The sequence below is a fragment of the Arachis ipaensis genome, chromosome B09, assembly GCF_000816755.2.
Source record: "Arachis ipaensis cultivar K30076 chromosome B09, Araip1.1, whole genome shotgun sequence".
NCBI lineage: Eukaryota > Viridiplantae > Streptophyta > Magnoliopsida > Fabales > Fabaceae > Arachis > Arachis ipaensis.
The window spans coordinates 30910448-30925297 of NC_029793.2; the positions used below are offsets into that span (position 1 = coordinate 30910448).

The following is a 14850-nucleotide window of genomic DNA, read 5'->3' on the forward strand; positions in this document are numbered from 1 at the left end:
GCAGAAATCTATATGCACTCGGTGATCTGGAGTGCAACGGTTCCGTTGGTATCTTTTGAGTGTATTGAATGGCATGCTACCGACAGGTTTAGACGACAGTTCGGTTTCATTCAGGGAGTTCCTCATCAGGAACGGAATCTAGACCGGACACACGGAGAAGTCTTAACTAGTCCTAAGAATCTGAACTGGGCCACAGCCACGAGTCATTCATTTTGGGTGATGCAGTGGACAAACAGGTATAATCATGTTCTTACTGAGGAACCCATGGCTCCGCAGCAGCCATTAGATACTTATATGTACTGGTACCGTTCAAAGTATGGCGATCACTTGAACTTGTCGGATCTTGTGGTCCAAGAGGATGTTGAGGGTGACCAGGTTATGGATGATGTAAATGAAGAGCAGGAGCCATAGTCACCGCTGCCTCCACCGCCATCTCCACCTCCACCTCCACCTCCACCGTCAGAAGAACAACGTCATTCCACAAGCCAATATGTACCTCAGACACAGTTTACTACGTTGTTCCCGATACATCAGCAGCATTGGGTTACGCCACAATTTGACTCAAGGGACGGAGGTTCTTTTAGCCAGTTGCTTGGGTTCATGGCCTCAGATGCCGGCCAAGCACAACATGGCCATCAGGCCGACTTTATGGTGGGTAGGCATTCGTTTGACGCGAGGTATCCATTTCTCACCTACTCGGGTGCTTCTGGAGGGTTTGTATTTGGTGATTCTAGTAGGAGTGACGGTGGTCGAGGAGTTCTGAATAGTCAAAACTCAAACCGTGTTTCGATGACTTTGATTGAAGAAAATGCTAAGACATTTGAGCATGAGACTGATGAGTACTTAGTGGATGAGCTAAATGACGAGGAAGACGAGGGAGATGAGGACGAGGACACGGAGGAGGAAGAAGATGAGGACATGGACCAGGATGAAGAATCCTATAATGACGCAGGTTCAACATTGCTTTACTTCTTCAGTCAATTGATGTTATCATAGTATTGTATGGTTTGTTGGGTAGGAATGATTAAATTATACGCTTATTTGGTCAATTGATGATATTATATTCATGTATGGTATATTAGTTAAGGTTGATTATACTATATACTTACTTGGTCTGATTGTATTATATACAGGTGACAAAAGTACTCCAGTTGAGACAGGCAAAGGCTACAATCTCAGGATTGATCCACCGCGTCGTAGCGTGAGTCGATACATGCTGTCTGTGTTCAAAAAGGCCGCGAAGAAATGCAAGAACCTTGTGAACTTTGGAAAGTGGATAGCGAGGAAGTAGTTGTGGTGTAGTTAGTTTTCTCTATGTATCAGTTATCTTTCGTCAAGTATACTTTAACTACTTATGTATGACTAAACTTTCCTAAGTACCAACTAAGTATTGTATGTTTCAGTTGAATTTCCTAAATTTCATTAAACAATTATACGTATGATGGCTTTGCATGTGAATCTTTACTTGGACATAGGTTACAATGATTCAATTATCATAAAGTACATTAACACAGGTTACAATGATTCAATTATCATAAGGTACATGTACATAAGGTTATAATGATTCAATTATCATAAAGTACATGTACATAAGTAACATGTTTTTCAAATATCATATGAATCTACTGCGCATTTATGGTCAGTACTTGGACCACCTCCCTGACGGCATCTACTATGACTGTGTCCCTCAGCCCCACATTGCCTACATCGCCTCGGACGACGTAACATCCGTGTGTCCATCTCATTCAAGAAGCGCGTCATCCTGGGGCGACCTATGGAAACGCGTCTCAAATACGGATTCTGTACGAATCGAGGACCATTGTAAGAAGGCCACGTAGTTGGATTCCCGAGTGGCCTAAACCTAGCCCGATAAACGTGTCTAACTTGGTCCATCTTAAAAACATCATGCACATACACCTGTCAATCTAGTTGTTGATTTGCACAACATGCAAACACATGCCGGCAAGGAATCCGGTCCACCTGGAACTCACCACAGTCACATCGTTGACGACGGAGGTCAACAGCATACTCCACTCCACTTGGCATCTCGCGTACTTCAAAGACCTCATTCTGCCCGTCGAAACAATTAACCTGAATGTTTCCTGATGCAAGTTGATTTGCATGAATTTTGGAGGTCACATGCTCAGAAAAAACATGGCCAGCATTGATCTGAGCCTCCGCCTCGGCTCTTTTCTGTATGAACAACTCATTAAGTCTGTAGAATGTTGCTTTCACAAGTGCAGTGATAGAGAGATTGCGTGCACCTTTCAAGACTGAGTTGATGCATTCCACTAGATTAGTCGTCATGTGACCCATCGGTAATCACCATCGAATGCCAACGCATACTGTTTATGGGGTATACGGTCTAACCAGTTAGTGTACACCTCGCCCCGCTCTCGCAAACGCTGGTACCGCACTTACTTGCGAACCGTCCTCGAATATCCTGCACAATATCAAATACCAGACAAAAAACAAGGTTCACGAAGTTTATATTTATCGCAGGTATGTTAATAACGAACTTTGAAGAACTTAATGTTACCTATATTGACGACAAGCTTTTGAAGGTACGGTGCCTTGAATTTTCTCAGAAAGTTTGACTCTATATGCCTGATGCAAAACATGTGAAAAGCTCTAGGAAGTGACCAAGCTCCGTTACTGCGTTCCACAGCTGCATTTATGGACTAATGTCGGTCCGGTATAAGTCCGACACAATCCCGAGTCCCAACATGTTGACGCAGGTTACTAAGAAAAAAGTGTCACGCATCAGAAATCTCTCCCTCGATAATAGCAAATGCAATCAGGACGATATTGTTGTTACCATCCTAGGAAACGGCCACTAACAAGCAACCCTTATACTTTCTGTATAAGTGAGTCCCGTCCACCTGGACAACTGACTTACAATATCTGAATGCTTTAATGCAGGGATAATAGCTCCAGAAGACTCGATGCAATACCCGGATATCAGTTACCAAGTCATCCCCTTGATATGCAGGCATAGTCTCAAAATGTACGACAGCTGATGGCTCCTTATGACACATGGCCTCGAACCATATGGGCAACGCTTCGTACGATGCTTCCCAACCTCAAAATATTTTCTCAACTGACTTTTGCTTAGCCAACCAAGCTTTCCGATAACTGACGGTGTAGTTGAACTTCGACTGTACTTCAGCAATAACTGATTTTACCTTTAACAAGGGGTCAGCCTCAACCAACGGCTTTATGGCTTCTGCAATTGTATTTGAATCCAGCTTCGAATGATCCTGAGAAATGGTTGCTCTGGTACAAGTGTGACTGCCGTTGTATCTCCTAATAACCCAACAGTACTTTCTGCTGATCATGCTAACTCTGATAAGCCAATCACACCATGACCCTTACTGTGTACATTTCGCATAAAAATGTCAACGGCTCCGACTCGTACACACGGTAGTCTACACTTCTTCGGAGGGTATACTCTTTCATCGCCTTAATAACAGCTTCCCTAGAACTGAATTCCATTCCCACGGCGAATTCACCATCTGCGACAAAAGAAACTTCTGCCAGGACAGCAGCCATACCATAAGTATTTAATAAATGATTATGTAATGACCAAAATTAAAAGTAAATCAGTACTGACAACATCAATAATGATATAAATAAGCTTTACATTACGCTATTATCTCAATCTCAATAAAATAAAAACACAAACACATTAATACATACTGTTAATTAATACAAATGATCTAAATAACTAAAAATAAATACTAATCGCCTAAATAACTAAAAATAAATACTATAACAAATACTCATTAATAAACTCTAATTAACTAAATAACTAAATAAATACAAATTAACTAAATCACTAAAAATAAATAGTAATCGCCTAAATAACTAAAAACAAATACTATCACAAATACTAATGAATTAACCCTAATTAACTAAATAACTAAATTAATATAAATTAACTAAATAACTAAAAATAAATACCAAAACCCTAAAGAACTTCATAAATACCATAATAAATACTTATTAATAAATTCTAATGAACTAAATAAATACAAACTAACTAAATAACTAAAAATAAATACCAATCGCCTAAATAATTTCATAAATACTATAATAAATACTTATTAATAAATCCTAATTAACTAAATAAATAACTAAATAACTAAATAAATACAATTTAACTGAATAACTCAAAATAAATACCAACACTCTAAATAACTTCATAAATACCATAATAAATACTTATTAATAAACCCTAATTAACTAAATAACTAAATAAATATAAACTAACTAAATAACTAAAAATAAATACCAATTGCCTAAATAATTTCATAAATACTATAATAAATACTTTAACAAATACTTATTAATAAATCCTAATTAACTAAATAACTAAATAAATACAATTTAATTGAATAACTCAAAATGAATACCAATACCCTAAATAACTTCATAAATACCATAATAAATACTTATTAATAAATCCTAATTAACAAAATAACTAAATAAATACTGGTTAATAAATACTAATTATTTCAAAATATTTTTATCTTAAACTTGACTAAATAAACTTTTTTACAAATAATAGATTGAGTACCTGTACTCATATAGCCCGAAAACTCTGGAGCATGCATGGATTCCAAATCCAAAACTCGCATGAAAGATGGCTCCTCAAATGGCACTTCGTTCGCAAGTGCATTTGCCACGTCTGTCACATTCGGAGCCACAGTGTCGTCACCTTGCTCTTCATCTCTGTCTGGACCAACAACTTCGTAATTGCTTTCGAACTCTTCCTCACTGTCACTATTGTAGTCTTTTTGTAAAATATTTCGGTCGGCCTCAGATTGTTCGAATTCAATGTACAACTCGATAAACGAGATTTGAGCACAACTTTCAATATACATTGAAAACATCTCCTGCATGCTCGCCTCATCCGTTATATATTTGGTCTGAAATTGAACGAATCCACCAAATACTGGTACAGGATATCTGTATAAAATACATGATATTTTTCTTGACATATCCGAATCTATCTTCTCACAAATCACGCCTTTAAGCTCTTCAAACGAAATTGTGAAGGGAATAACAATATCTAACGGATCTTCACAAACAAATTTTACTCCTTCAGGCGTCTGCAACAAAATCTGACCAAAATAATACACTTTCAAAAGGACTCTTTCATCCATTTCTTTCACTCACTTAAACAAAAACAGAAACTTCACCATCAACTTTTTTTTTCCAACCCAAGTAAACAAACACCAGACCCAGAGAAAGAAGAAGAGAAGTCGAACAAGATGAAGAAACTTGGATCTGGTCGGCTGTCTACGGTTCGCACACCTTCACAAGTATATATATACACACACAACTCAGACCAACCGAGTTGTTTAACCTAATTCAAAAATACTATATAATAATGAAAACGGACCGTCCGATTTCATTTACTGTAAATTAAAAAAAATAGTCCTCATGCATAACTCGGGCCCAGCGACTAGTAGAACCAAATTCGAAAAACAAATCAACGGAGAAAACGGACCATCCGATTTGATCACGGAGATATCACACGGTCCGATTTTGTTTAAGTGAATTTTGTATCCTCCAAGCAAAACGGACCCTCCGATTTGTATACAAAATTTTAAAAACAAAGAATTCGGAGGGTCCGATTTCTTCACACTAAATCTGAGCAAAAGGCTGTCCTACAAATTGGTGTAGCACCCCCATCTTCCATAACCCGGCACAACACCTTCACCTCTTTCATAACCAAAAAAATCAGCCAAAAAAATCACCCCAGCAATTTCAAGGCGAGTCAAATTGCAGCCAGTGATTTTTGAATTTATTCAGATCGGATCCAACCATTTTTATTTTTAAAATGTAAAAAAAAGTTTAAAATCGTCTCCAATACTTTTTTTTTGTCAAAAAATAAAAAATGATTGGAAATGGAAAATTGAACCCAACAACTTAATTCGTCATATGATTCCGTATTTTGGGGAAAAAAAAAATACAAAAACACCAATATCTATGAAATTCACACATTCTAGTCTATATTAATTTTTTTTTAGCCTAATAATGAATGATACTTGATAATAAACTATATTATCCTCAGTATTTCCGTTAATTTATTTATACAATCAATTGTTGAAATTTATACTTTTCATGCTTGACGCAAGTTAATACACTTGTTATGCACTAAACTTGTGTCAATTTTTCTCTTCATGTATAAAGTAGATTAGAAATAAATCTAGTAACTGAAGAACAATGAACATACGAGAAGCTCCTACACCATGCGGTATTCGCTGTTCTTAAACCTGAACTCCAGAGTTCAAAATTAAAGCTTTTTCTTCGGTCATTACCTTTTTTTTTTTCCTTTCAAATTTTTAAATAAAGCTTGTCTTTTCTGCTCCTACTATATACGGTATATTGACTTCAAAATAAAGGATTTTTGCAGCATCGGTTTCCATAACAATAAGCGTGCAAGTTGGTGACAACGATTGAGGTTGTCTCGAGCTTTGAAAATAACCGATCAAAGTCTGAGTTGTGTCTTGAACGTTCTGAATCCTGACACCAAAGTTTGAAACACTACTCCCATAGCTTTACCTTTTCCTTTCACACCCAAAATAATATCAAATATTTAAATAATAATAATAATAAAGAGTTAGAGAAAGGTAACTGGATTTGGGTTATCTGACACTATCACGTGATCTACCACTCACGACATTGGTTTCGTGCTGTCTTAAAACAAACAGTACCTTTAGCCCACGCGCCATTTTTCTTCTCTCTCTCCCTCTCTCCACTGTTATTATGGCATTATGCTAATGGAGGTTGCTGTTGCTGTTGTTGTTGCTTGCGTTTACTTTGTATGAAGCTCAAGGGCTTCAATTTTTCACTCCCGGATCTTCTTCTTTTTCTTCCTCAAGCTTAGGTAGTGTGAGCTCACTTTTTTTTTAAAACCTCTTTTTCGTTTTTTGGATTGGTTTCTCTAATATCCAAACATTTGGTCTTTTTCCTCTTTAAATTTTGGTTGGTGTTACGATTTACATTTTGTTTTGGGATGTAGTTGATCGATACTTACTTGTCAAGTTTCTACTTTTACCGTTTTATGTAGTTTCTGCTTTTTATATTCTTTTCTGGGTAGCTGGTTTTCCCTCTTTTATTTCTTTTTATATTTTTTTTTATCTTTTGGTGCTTTTCAGTTTGAAACTGAACAATGAACATGACATACTTGTAACTGTTTGTAAATTATGATAACCTCCAGTTTCAATGTGTTAACATTCAACCTTACCCCCCTCCCCATTTTATCTATTTGTTCAGTTGTTTCGAAATCTGTTCATGTTCTTTGGATCATGACATTCTTTCAACCTTCTTCAGTTCTTTGGTTTTGTTAATGTTAAGCCTTTTTTGTGTGTTTTGGTCTTGGTTTTGCTTGTGTTTCTTTTTCCTTTTCAGATTATGGTTGTGTTATAATTTAACTAGGTATGCTCTAAATTTTGTTGAATATTTCTCTGGATTTTGGGAAATGCAGGTAAATGGGAATCATTTCAAGGAAGATCTTTCCAGCATGTGGAAGCATGTGTGTTTGCTGTCCTGCATTGAGGTCGAGATCACGACAACCGGTCAAGCGTTACCGAAAGCTTCTTGCTGATATCTTCCCCAAATCCCCTGTTAGTCTCTTATATATCAAACTCTTTTGCATTGAAAATTTGATTAGTTACCCCATTGATCTCATTTTTTTTAGCTACATTGTTGCTAGTTTTAGGTGATGCCCCTTATTTTACCATTGTGACAAATTTTAGTGGTGACTATTGTGTATACTAAGAAAAAGGACTTAAGATATGAATGATTATGCAGCTATCTATGTGAAAGGAAGATTATCAGACTCTTATTTTCTTTTTAAATACTTAATAGGATGAGTTTCCAAGTGAAAGGAAGATTATCAAATTATGTGAATATGCAGCAAGAAATCCTTTCCGGATTCCAAAGGTATTTATTCTTTGTCTTGCATGTTTATTGGCAATGCTGGTAAAAGAAAATTGGGCATGCTTGGTTTACACAGTCTATTTTCGAAGTTCATGATGATATCCTTTTTCTTCCCCTGATAGATTGCGAAACATCTTGAGGAAAGGTGCTACAAAGAGCTCAGATCTGAGCACATCAAAATCAAACCTGTCAAGATCGTCGCAGAAACTTTCAATAAGTTGATTTCTGTTTGTAAGGTGCAGATGTAAGTTTCCTATCTGATTAATAGTTAGCTTTTGTTTCCACATTCTGTTGACGGTTCGATATCAAACTATTAATCGTCTCTACCACGCAGCGCTCTTTCTGTTGTGATATTGATACCTGCCATATGGTTTTGCACGATTGACGATTCATCTTGATAGTCTATTTTTCTAAAATACAAATTAAAAGTTAGATAATAATGATGTGTCCTTTTTATTGCAGAGCATACTTTGCGGTTAATGTGCTTGATGTGATGTCGGAGCTCTTGGGTTGTTCTAAGGATGAGACCATCCAAACACTTGGTTGCCAAGTCTTAACAACTTTCATATACTCTCAGGTGAAAATGCAATCGAGAAGGCCGAAGCTACTTTCGATGTTTGCTTATGCATAAGTGTAATTTCATTCAATTAGTATTTACTTGGATGTATCTATCAAGAAACAGGAAAAAGTTAATGAATACTACTAGTACATAGTAGTGATAATCTGAAGCAGTTATTTTTTGTAGTTATAGGTTTTGCCTTGGCTATTGCTTTTAGATTATCTCTCCTTATATATTGACACAATGAAAGAACAGGTTGATGCAACTTATACTCATAACATGGAGAAGTTGGTGAGGAAAGTATGCATGCTATCGCGGGAGCATGTCGGAGCACTTGAAAAGCGCTGCTTGAGGGCATCAAGCTTGCAATGCCTTTCCGCGATGGTAAGTAGAGTGTTCGATCCAATTCTGTGTGTGCTATTTTTATGTTGTATTTCAGTGCATGGAGGTTGGTTTATTTCCATTCCTACTATTTTCTTTTAAAGTTTCATGGTATATGCGTGTTGATTTCCTTGGCAGATTTGGTTCATGGCTGAATTTTCACACATATTCGTGGATCTTGATGAGGTAAGTTATTCATCATTGTTGGAAGTGACATTGTAATGAAATACTCCCTTTGTTTCCATATCAATTGAGAAACCCAAAATCAAGGATTTTTACCAAAATATCCTTATGTTTTTTGCATGCCATTATTCTAGTAGTTTTTGAAACCAGAATTTGTCGTGGGATTTTATTCTTCTTATTCATCATTATCAATCTTCAAATTCTCTTTCTAAAGGCTGGGATGCCTTTCAACACACTTGACAAAATAGAAAAATTATATAGATTATGCTAAACAAGCAGGTTTTGCTACCAAGAAACTCAAATAGAAAGGAGAAGAATATTAAGAGTCAACTCATTACTAGGAAGGATTCTATGTTTAGCAAGAGAGAAATTGAGAGAATGAGAGTGAGAGTGATGAGGAAGAACATGAAGAAATCGGAAGATTAAGACTGAGTGAGAGGATACGAGAGTGAGATTCAGAGTTTTTGCGTAACCATTTTGATGACGAGAGTGAGAGTGAGTGGTAACACGCGCTTAGGGTGTTAGTGTTTTTTGTTGGTCAGGGTTTTGAACTATTTTATTGTGTAAATGCTTCATTGTTTATTGTGCTTAACATTACGTAGAGAGCAAAAGTTGAAAATACTTGATCAATTTTATTTTATATTAAAATGTGAGAATGATAGACAACTAACTCAAGAAAGTTTAACAAATATTGTGAACGAGAGGGAGCAAATTTACAGTGAACACCTCCCTTTTGATTTCCATCCATCATTCTGTCATGTTCTTTAATCAATAGCTGGTTTTAAATTGACATTAGCAAAATGCAGATCATTGATGCCGTTTTAGATAACTACAAATGCGGTACACCAATTGAAGATGGTGGAGTGAGGGCAGAGCCTCATCATAATTGGGTGGATGAGGTTGTCCGACGTGAAGGTCGCGGTGGTTCAGTTGTCAGTGATGGCATTCACTCTAGCTGCTCCATCATCCAGCCAGAACCAGAAAAAAAGGATCCTTCTCGATTGACCAGGTATTCCTGATATTCAACAACTTACAAGAATGTTTTGTATCTGTGGTGAATTTGCCTTTAATATTGGCTGCTTCTAAAACTGTATTTTCTTTTTATTTTTAATCATTGTTACAGAGAAGAAAGTGAAACACCAGAAATATGGGCTCAGATATGCATTCAAAGAATGGTTGAGTTAGCAAAGGAAAGATCTACTATGCGCCGTGTAATGGATCGGATGTTTGTTTACTTTGATTCTAGGCAGCATTGGGCTCCTCAGCAAGGGCTAGCAGCAAAAGTCTTATCCAGCATGGCCTATTTCATGGAGAACTCTGGTATTATTATCTCTGACACATTCCGGTTCTATGAATTTCATAAATAAATCATTCTTTATTCAAATATGTAATAAATTTAGGATTTTAAACAGCTATGATCAATGCTATGTTAGGTGCTTCTGTAAATATTTTTATTCTTTTCCCATAATATTGTCTTCCTTCCTGTTCAGCTTTTTCTACAGGGAATCAACAGTTAATTCTAACTTGTGTGGTACATCATTTGGATCACAAAAATGTTATGAATGATCCAAAACTTAAGACATATATTGTTCAAGTTGCCACATCGTTGTCTATGCAAATTAGATCAGGTGCAGGGTTGAAAGAGATCGGTTTTGTTGGTGACCTCTGCAGGCATCTAAGGAAAAGCCTTCAATCCTCCGGCAGCGAATTTGTCGGCGAGCAAGAGTTCAATGTGAATATCTCTCTCCAAAATTCTATTGAGGACTGCTTACTAGAAATCGCCAACGGGGTAGGTTTGTGTTTTCATTCTTCCCCCGCATTATGGTTTTCTAATAACTAAGTTGCTGCAAGCTATTTAGTTACTAAATTACTGCATTCCTTTTCTTCATTTACAGGTCACTGATACCCAACCGCTATTTGACTTGATGGCAATAACCCTGGAAAGTTTACCATCTGGTCCTCTTGCTAGGGCAACAATCGGATCAGTGATAGTCCTTGCTCGTGTGGTCACCCTAGCGTTGTCTCGTTTAAATTCGCAGCAGGTGAGGAGCACGTTTCCATCCAGCATTGTCTAAAGTAAAGGATGAATATTGCAAACAGAAGCTAGAATATTAAGTGATGCAATTAGTAAACTACTTTTTGTGATCTTGACAAGGCACTATGGTGTCGTTTGATCCATGTAGTTAACCTTACCTAATAGGATAAGGCTTGGTGGTGGTTTTTGTTGTTGGTGGTGATGTTTTGTTTTTCATTCTTTTCAGTAATTAAGAGTGAATGATACCCATCATTTCAGAGGATACATCTAACAATTCTTTTTACGCTTCCACCCAGGGATTTCCTGAAGTTCTTCTCGTGCAACTTCTAAAAGTAATGTTGCATCCAGATTTGGAGGCTCGCGTTGGAGCACACGTAATATTTTCTGGGCTTCTTTTCCCAAGTTCCTTCCAAACACATGATGATTCCTCTATCCGGTCTGTATATACGGATCGACACAGTAAAAAGAGTTTTCAGACTGCATCTACATCTGCCTCTATTACGGCTTTACTTGAAAAGCTCCGCAAAGATCAAGATGGCATTAAAACTGAAGGTCATGGAAGTGCCATTCATGATGGTTGCAAGGAAAAAGATATTACTGCTGAAGACTACAAGCCAGGGTATGGCTTAAAGAATTCTCCTAACTTCTGCAAACTCAGCTCCATCATTGATAGGGCAATGGGATCACCGAGTTTGACTGACACTGTAAGTACTTGAATTGATTTTGGTGCCTTTTTAGTCAAGAAAACAATGAAAAACTGTTATTTACCCAGTTTTTGTATTGAACTTTCCTTCAGGAATTAGGTATTATGAAGTTAAATGAGGATCAAATAGGACAGTTGCTTTCTTCCTTTTGGATTCAAGCCAATCTTCCTGATAATTTACCTGCAAATTTTGAGGCTATATCTCACTCATTCATATCAACACTACTTGTTTTACGTGCAAAGGTAGGTTTGTATGTCTCATGCTGCCTGCTATTTCAATTTAATTCATTTTGAATTGATAGAACTGAATCTTCAAAATAGCATGACACCACAGTTCACTGAAATAAATGAAATTTTCCCTAAAATTCTACAGTAGGCTTAGCTATGAAGCGAAAATGTAACTTCGCTGATCTCATCAATTACACTTAAGAATTATTTTTTGTTTGACTTTGGTCTGGTTGCATTTGACTTAGTTACAGTCATATTGACTAGCATGCTTACCAAATATATGATTTCATACTTTGTAAGCTTTGATCCTTCAATTTGTTATGAATCTGGATCAACAATTTTGAGTGCATGATATATACCTTCATGATTTCTATTTTTTGCCTTAGTCTTTTAAAATTTATTGTTGCAGAACCTGAAAGACAAAGACAACCTGTTGATCCGCTTCTTCCAGCTTCCTCTGTCTCTCTGGACTATGTTGCTGGACTCCAGTAATGGTGTGACCTATTGAGTGTTTATGATGCATATCCGATTTCAATGGAACTGGATCTTTGACTTCAAGGAAAAATTTAAACTTATGTACTTATGTTGTGGCAGGAATGTTGCCGCCATCACATCAGAGGTCCGTTTTTGTATTATCTACTGGCATGTTGATGTCTGCCTGTAAAGTGTACCAGATTCATGATCTGAATGATGTGTTCACATCGTTAGCAATGTCTGAAGTGAGTGGCTGATCTCATTTTGATACTTTGCTAGTGTTCTCTTAATAGTTTTGTTTGGCTCGTCTTGTAGTTATCCTGGACCATGTAAAATATTTTGGCTCGACCTGTTTCTGCACTTGTCTCCATTTCTAAACAGGCGTGTGTCCGGATGTCTCTTATACCTATCTTGAAATAGTCTTCAAACACAGTCATACACATTGTTTGGTAGCTATCTCAAGATAGAATTAGAGAAAACTGAGCCACAAACTTGTTTGGGAGAGGAAATAGATACAGTTACCGCAATGGACAATGTTACTGTCCTGGAACAAAATTTACTCAATTTGTTGTAAGCCTAAAAAGTGGGACAAAGTACAGAGACAACTTTTTTGTCTTGTTTGTATTTTTTGTCTTGGACACTTACCAAACACAAGTGCACAACCTAATTGATATTGGCCATAAAACACCGAACTTTATGCATGTTATCTCAAGAATGTCTTAATAACTTCCTGCTTCTATATAATCAGGTTGATCCATTTTTGGGTATCAATGATGATCATCAAGTATATGTTAAGGTCCATGTGGATTTGAGAGAATATGGTACTGCTGCAGATAATCAGGTGGCCATGTCAGTATTATCTGATCTACGGAGCAGAATATGCAAATGTGATGAGATCATAAAGAATCACTTGGCTCAAAATTTAGCTAATATCACAGAGGTACTCTTATTTTATCCTGAAACACTATTTGTCCATGAATCATAACCCTTTGTATTTACTTTATCTCTCTGGTTTCTGTTTTTCAAGCTGCATAGAGATAACCTGACAACGCTACTCTCGGAGACATTTAAGCCGGATGAGGAATTTGTTTATGGTCCTCAGTCAATTCTTGATCATAATAAGATGAATTTTCATCCCCAGGATTCACTGTCGTTTGATGGGGTACGTATTCTCATCTCTGTTTGCATCAAGTTCACTAGAATTTGGAGAATCTAGAGATAGTGGATATTGTTATTCTGATTATGATCAGTATTTGAGAATATTTAGTGGGATGCACAGGGGTATTAGGGTCTTTACACTACTGAGTCAGTTATGAATCTGTTGGTGATAGTTGTCCTTTCTTGGTAGGATTTTCCTTCTGGCTCAGGAGTTGAGGATGACACAATAAGCGAAGCATCTGTCTCAGACCTTTCTCGATTTGTTCCGAAGATGCCTCCATCCCCTTCTGTGCCTCATGTTATAAGCATTGGACAGCTTATGGAATCGGTACTCTCTCTCATGTTTGTGTATTTATCATGAAAGAAGCTCCTTCTACACGTAAACTCGCTTAGTTTTGCATTTATTTATAAGTGGACTTAGTTTTCTTAATGATGCATTTGTTTCGATGTGACTCACCAATGTTCCTATAAAAGCTCAATAAATAAGCACATCCACTGCTTTTCAGGCACTAGAGGTAGCTGGTCAAGTGGCAGGGTCGACCGTCTCGACCTCACCCCTTCCATACAACGCCATGGCCAGCCAGTGCGAGAAGCTCGGGACATATGCAAGGAAGAAGCTTTCGAATTGGCTGACTTTTGAGAATCATCATTACAGTCCAGCTGCTGATAAATATCTTCCTCCAATATGTGATAACTGGAAATCAGCACTTGAAAAGGTTTGTTCTGTATCTAATTCTAATGTGTTCTACTGTCAATTTAATAAAATCACTGCAGATATGAAATAATTACCTTTTGCATATAATCATGGAGTTTCGAAATGTTGTTGTACTTATAAACTATTTTTTAACCTAAAGTTTAAGTTTGTATTATAATTTGTTAAAAGTGTATATTGGGTGCAGGAAGTGAAGAGCGGAGAGAATAGGCAAGTAGCGGCAGCATCGCCGAGGGAGCCATGGCTGGCAATGAAGCTGCCTCCTGCTAGTCCCTTTGACAATTTCCTCAAGGCCGCTGGCTGTTAACATATTATGTTAAATCTTGTTTCTTTCTCATTAAGTGTGTTAACATTTTGTATAGGGCACTAACTAACACGCTAAACTTGAATTGAATTGAAGGGTGAATGCTCCTTGTAAGGGTTACTCAATTATCAATTCTAACTGCATTATTGTCTATGGAATG

The 14850-nt window shown here is 37.0% G+C and overlaps 2 protein-coding genes across 4 annotated transcripts; both read left to right on the top strand.

Annotated features, from left to right (window-relative positions):
* On the top strand, nt 577-1407 carry LOC110267029. Its single transcript, XM_021112147.1, has 2 exons — nt 577-952; nt 1134-1407. The coding sequence occupies exons 1-2, from the start codon at nt 601-603 to the stop codon at nt 1289-1291; spliced, it is 510 nt and encodes a 169-aa protein (XP_020967806.1). The 5' UTR covers nt 577-600; the 3' UTR covers nt 1292-1407.
* Nucleotides 6241-14843, top strand: LOC107618175 (protein EFR3 homolog B). Of its 3 annotated transcripts, none has more exons than XM_016320159.2 (20): nt 6241-6265; nt 7499-7637; nt 7882-7956; nt 8076-8197; nt 8416-8530; nt 8768-8896; nt 9032-9079; nt 9883-10085; nt 10200-10396; nt 10567-10865; nt 10972-11118; nt 11408-11815; nt 11908-12057; nt 12452-12536; nt 12637-12761; nt 13265-13456; nt 13544-13678; nt 13865-14002; nt 14181-14390; nt 14574-14843. In XM_016320159.2, the coding sequence occupies exons 2-20, from the start codon at nt 7503-7505 to the stop codon at nt 14691-14693; spliced, it is 3033 nt and encodes a 1010-aa protein (XP_016175645.1). In that variant the 5' UTR covers nt 6241-6265; nt 7499-7502; the 3' UTR covers nt 14694-14843. The 3 variants fall into 3 exon arrangements, with proteins under 3 accessions (XP_016175645.1, XP_016175644.1, XP_016175647.1); XM_016320158.2 differs by lacking the exon at nt 6241-6265 and adding an exon at nt 6376-6898 and having other exon boundaries at nt 14574-14767; XM_016320161.2 differs by lacking the exon at nt 6241-6265 and adding an exon at nt 6390-6898 and having other exon boundaries at nt 10579-10865.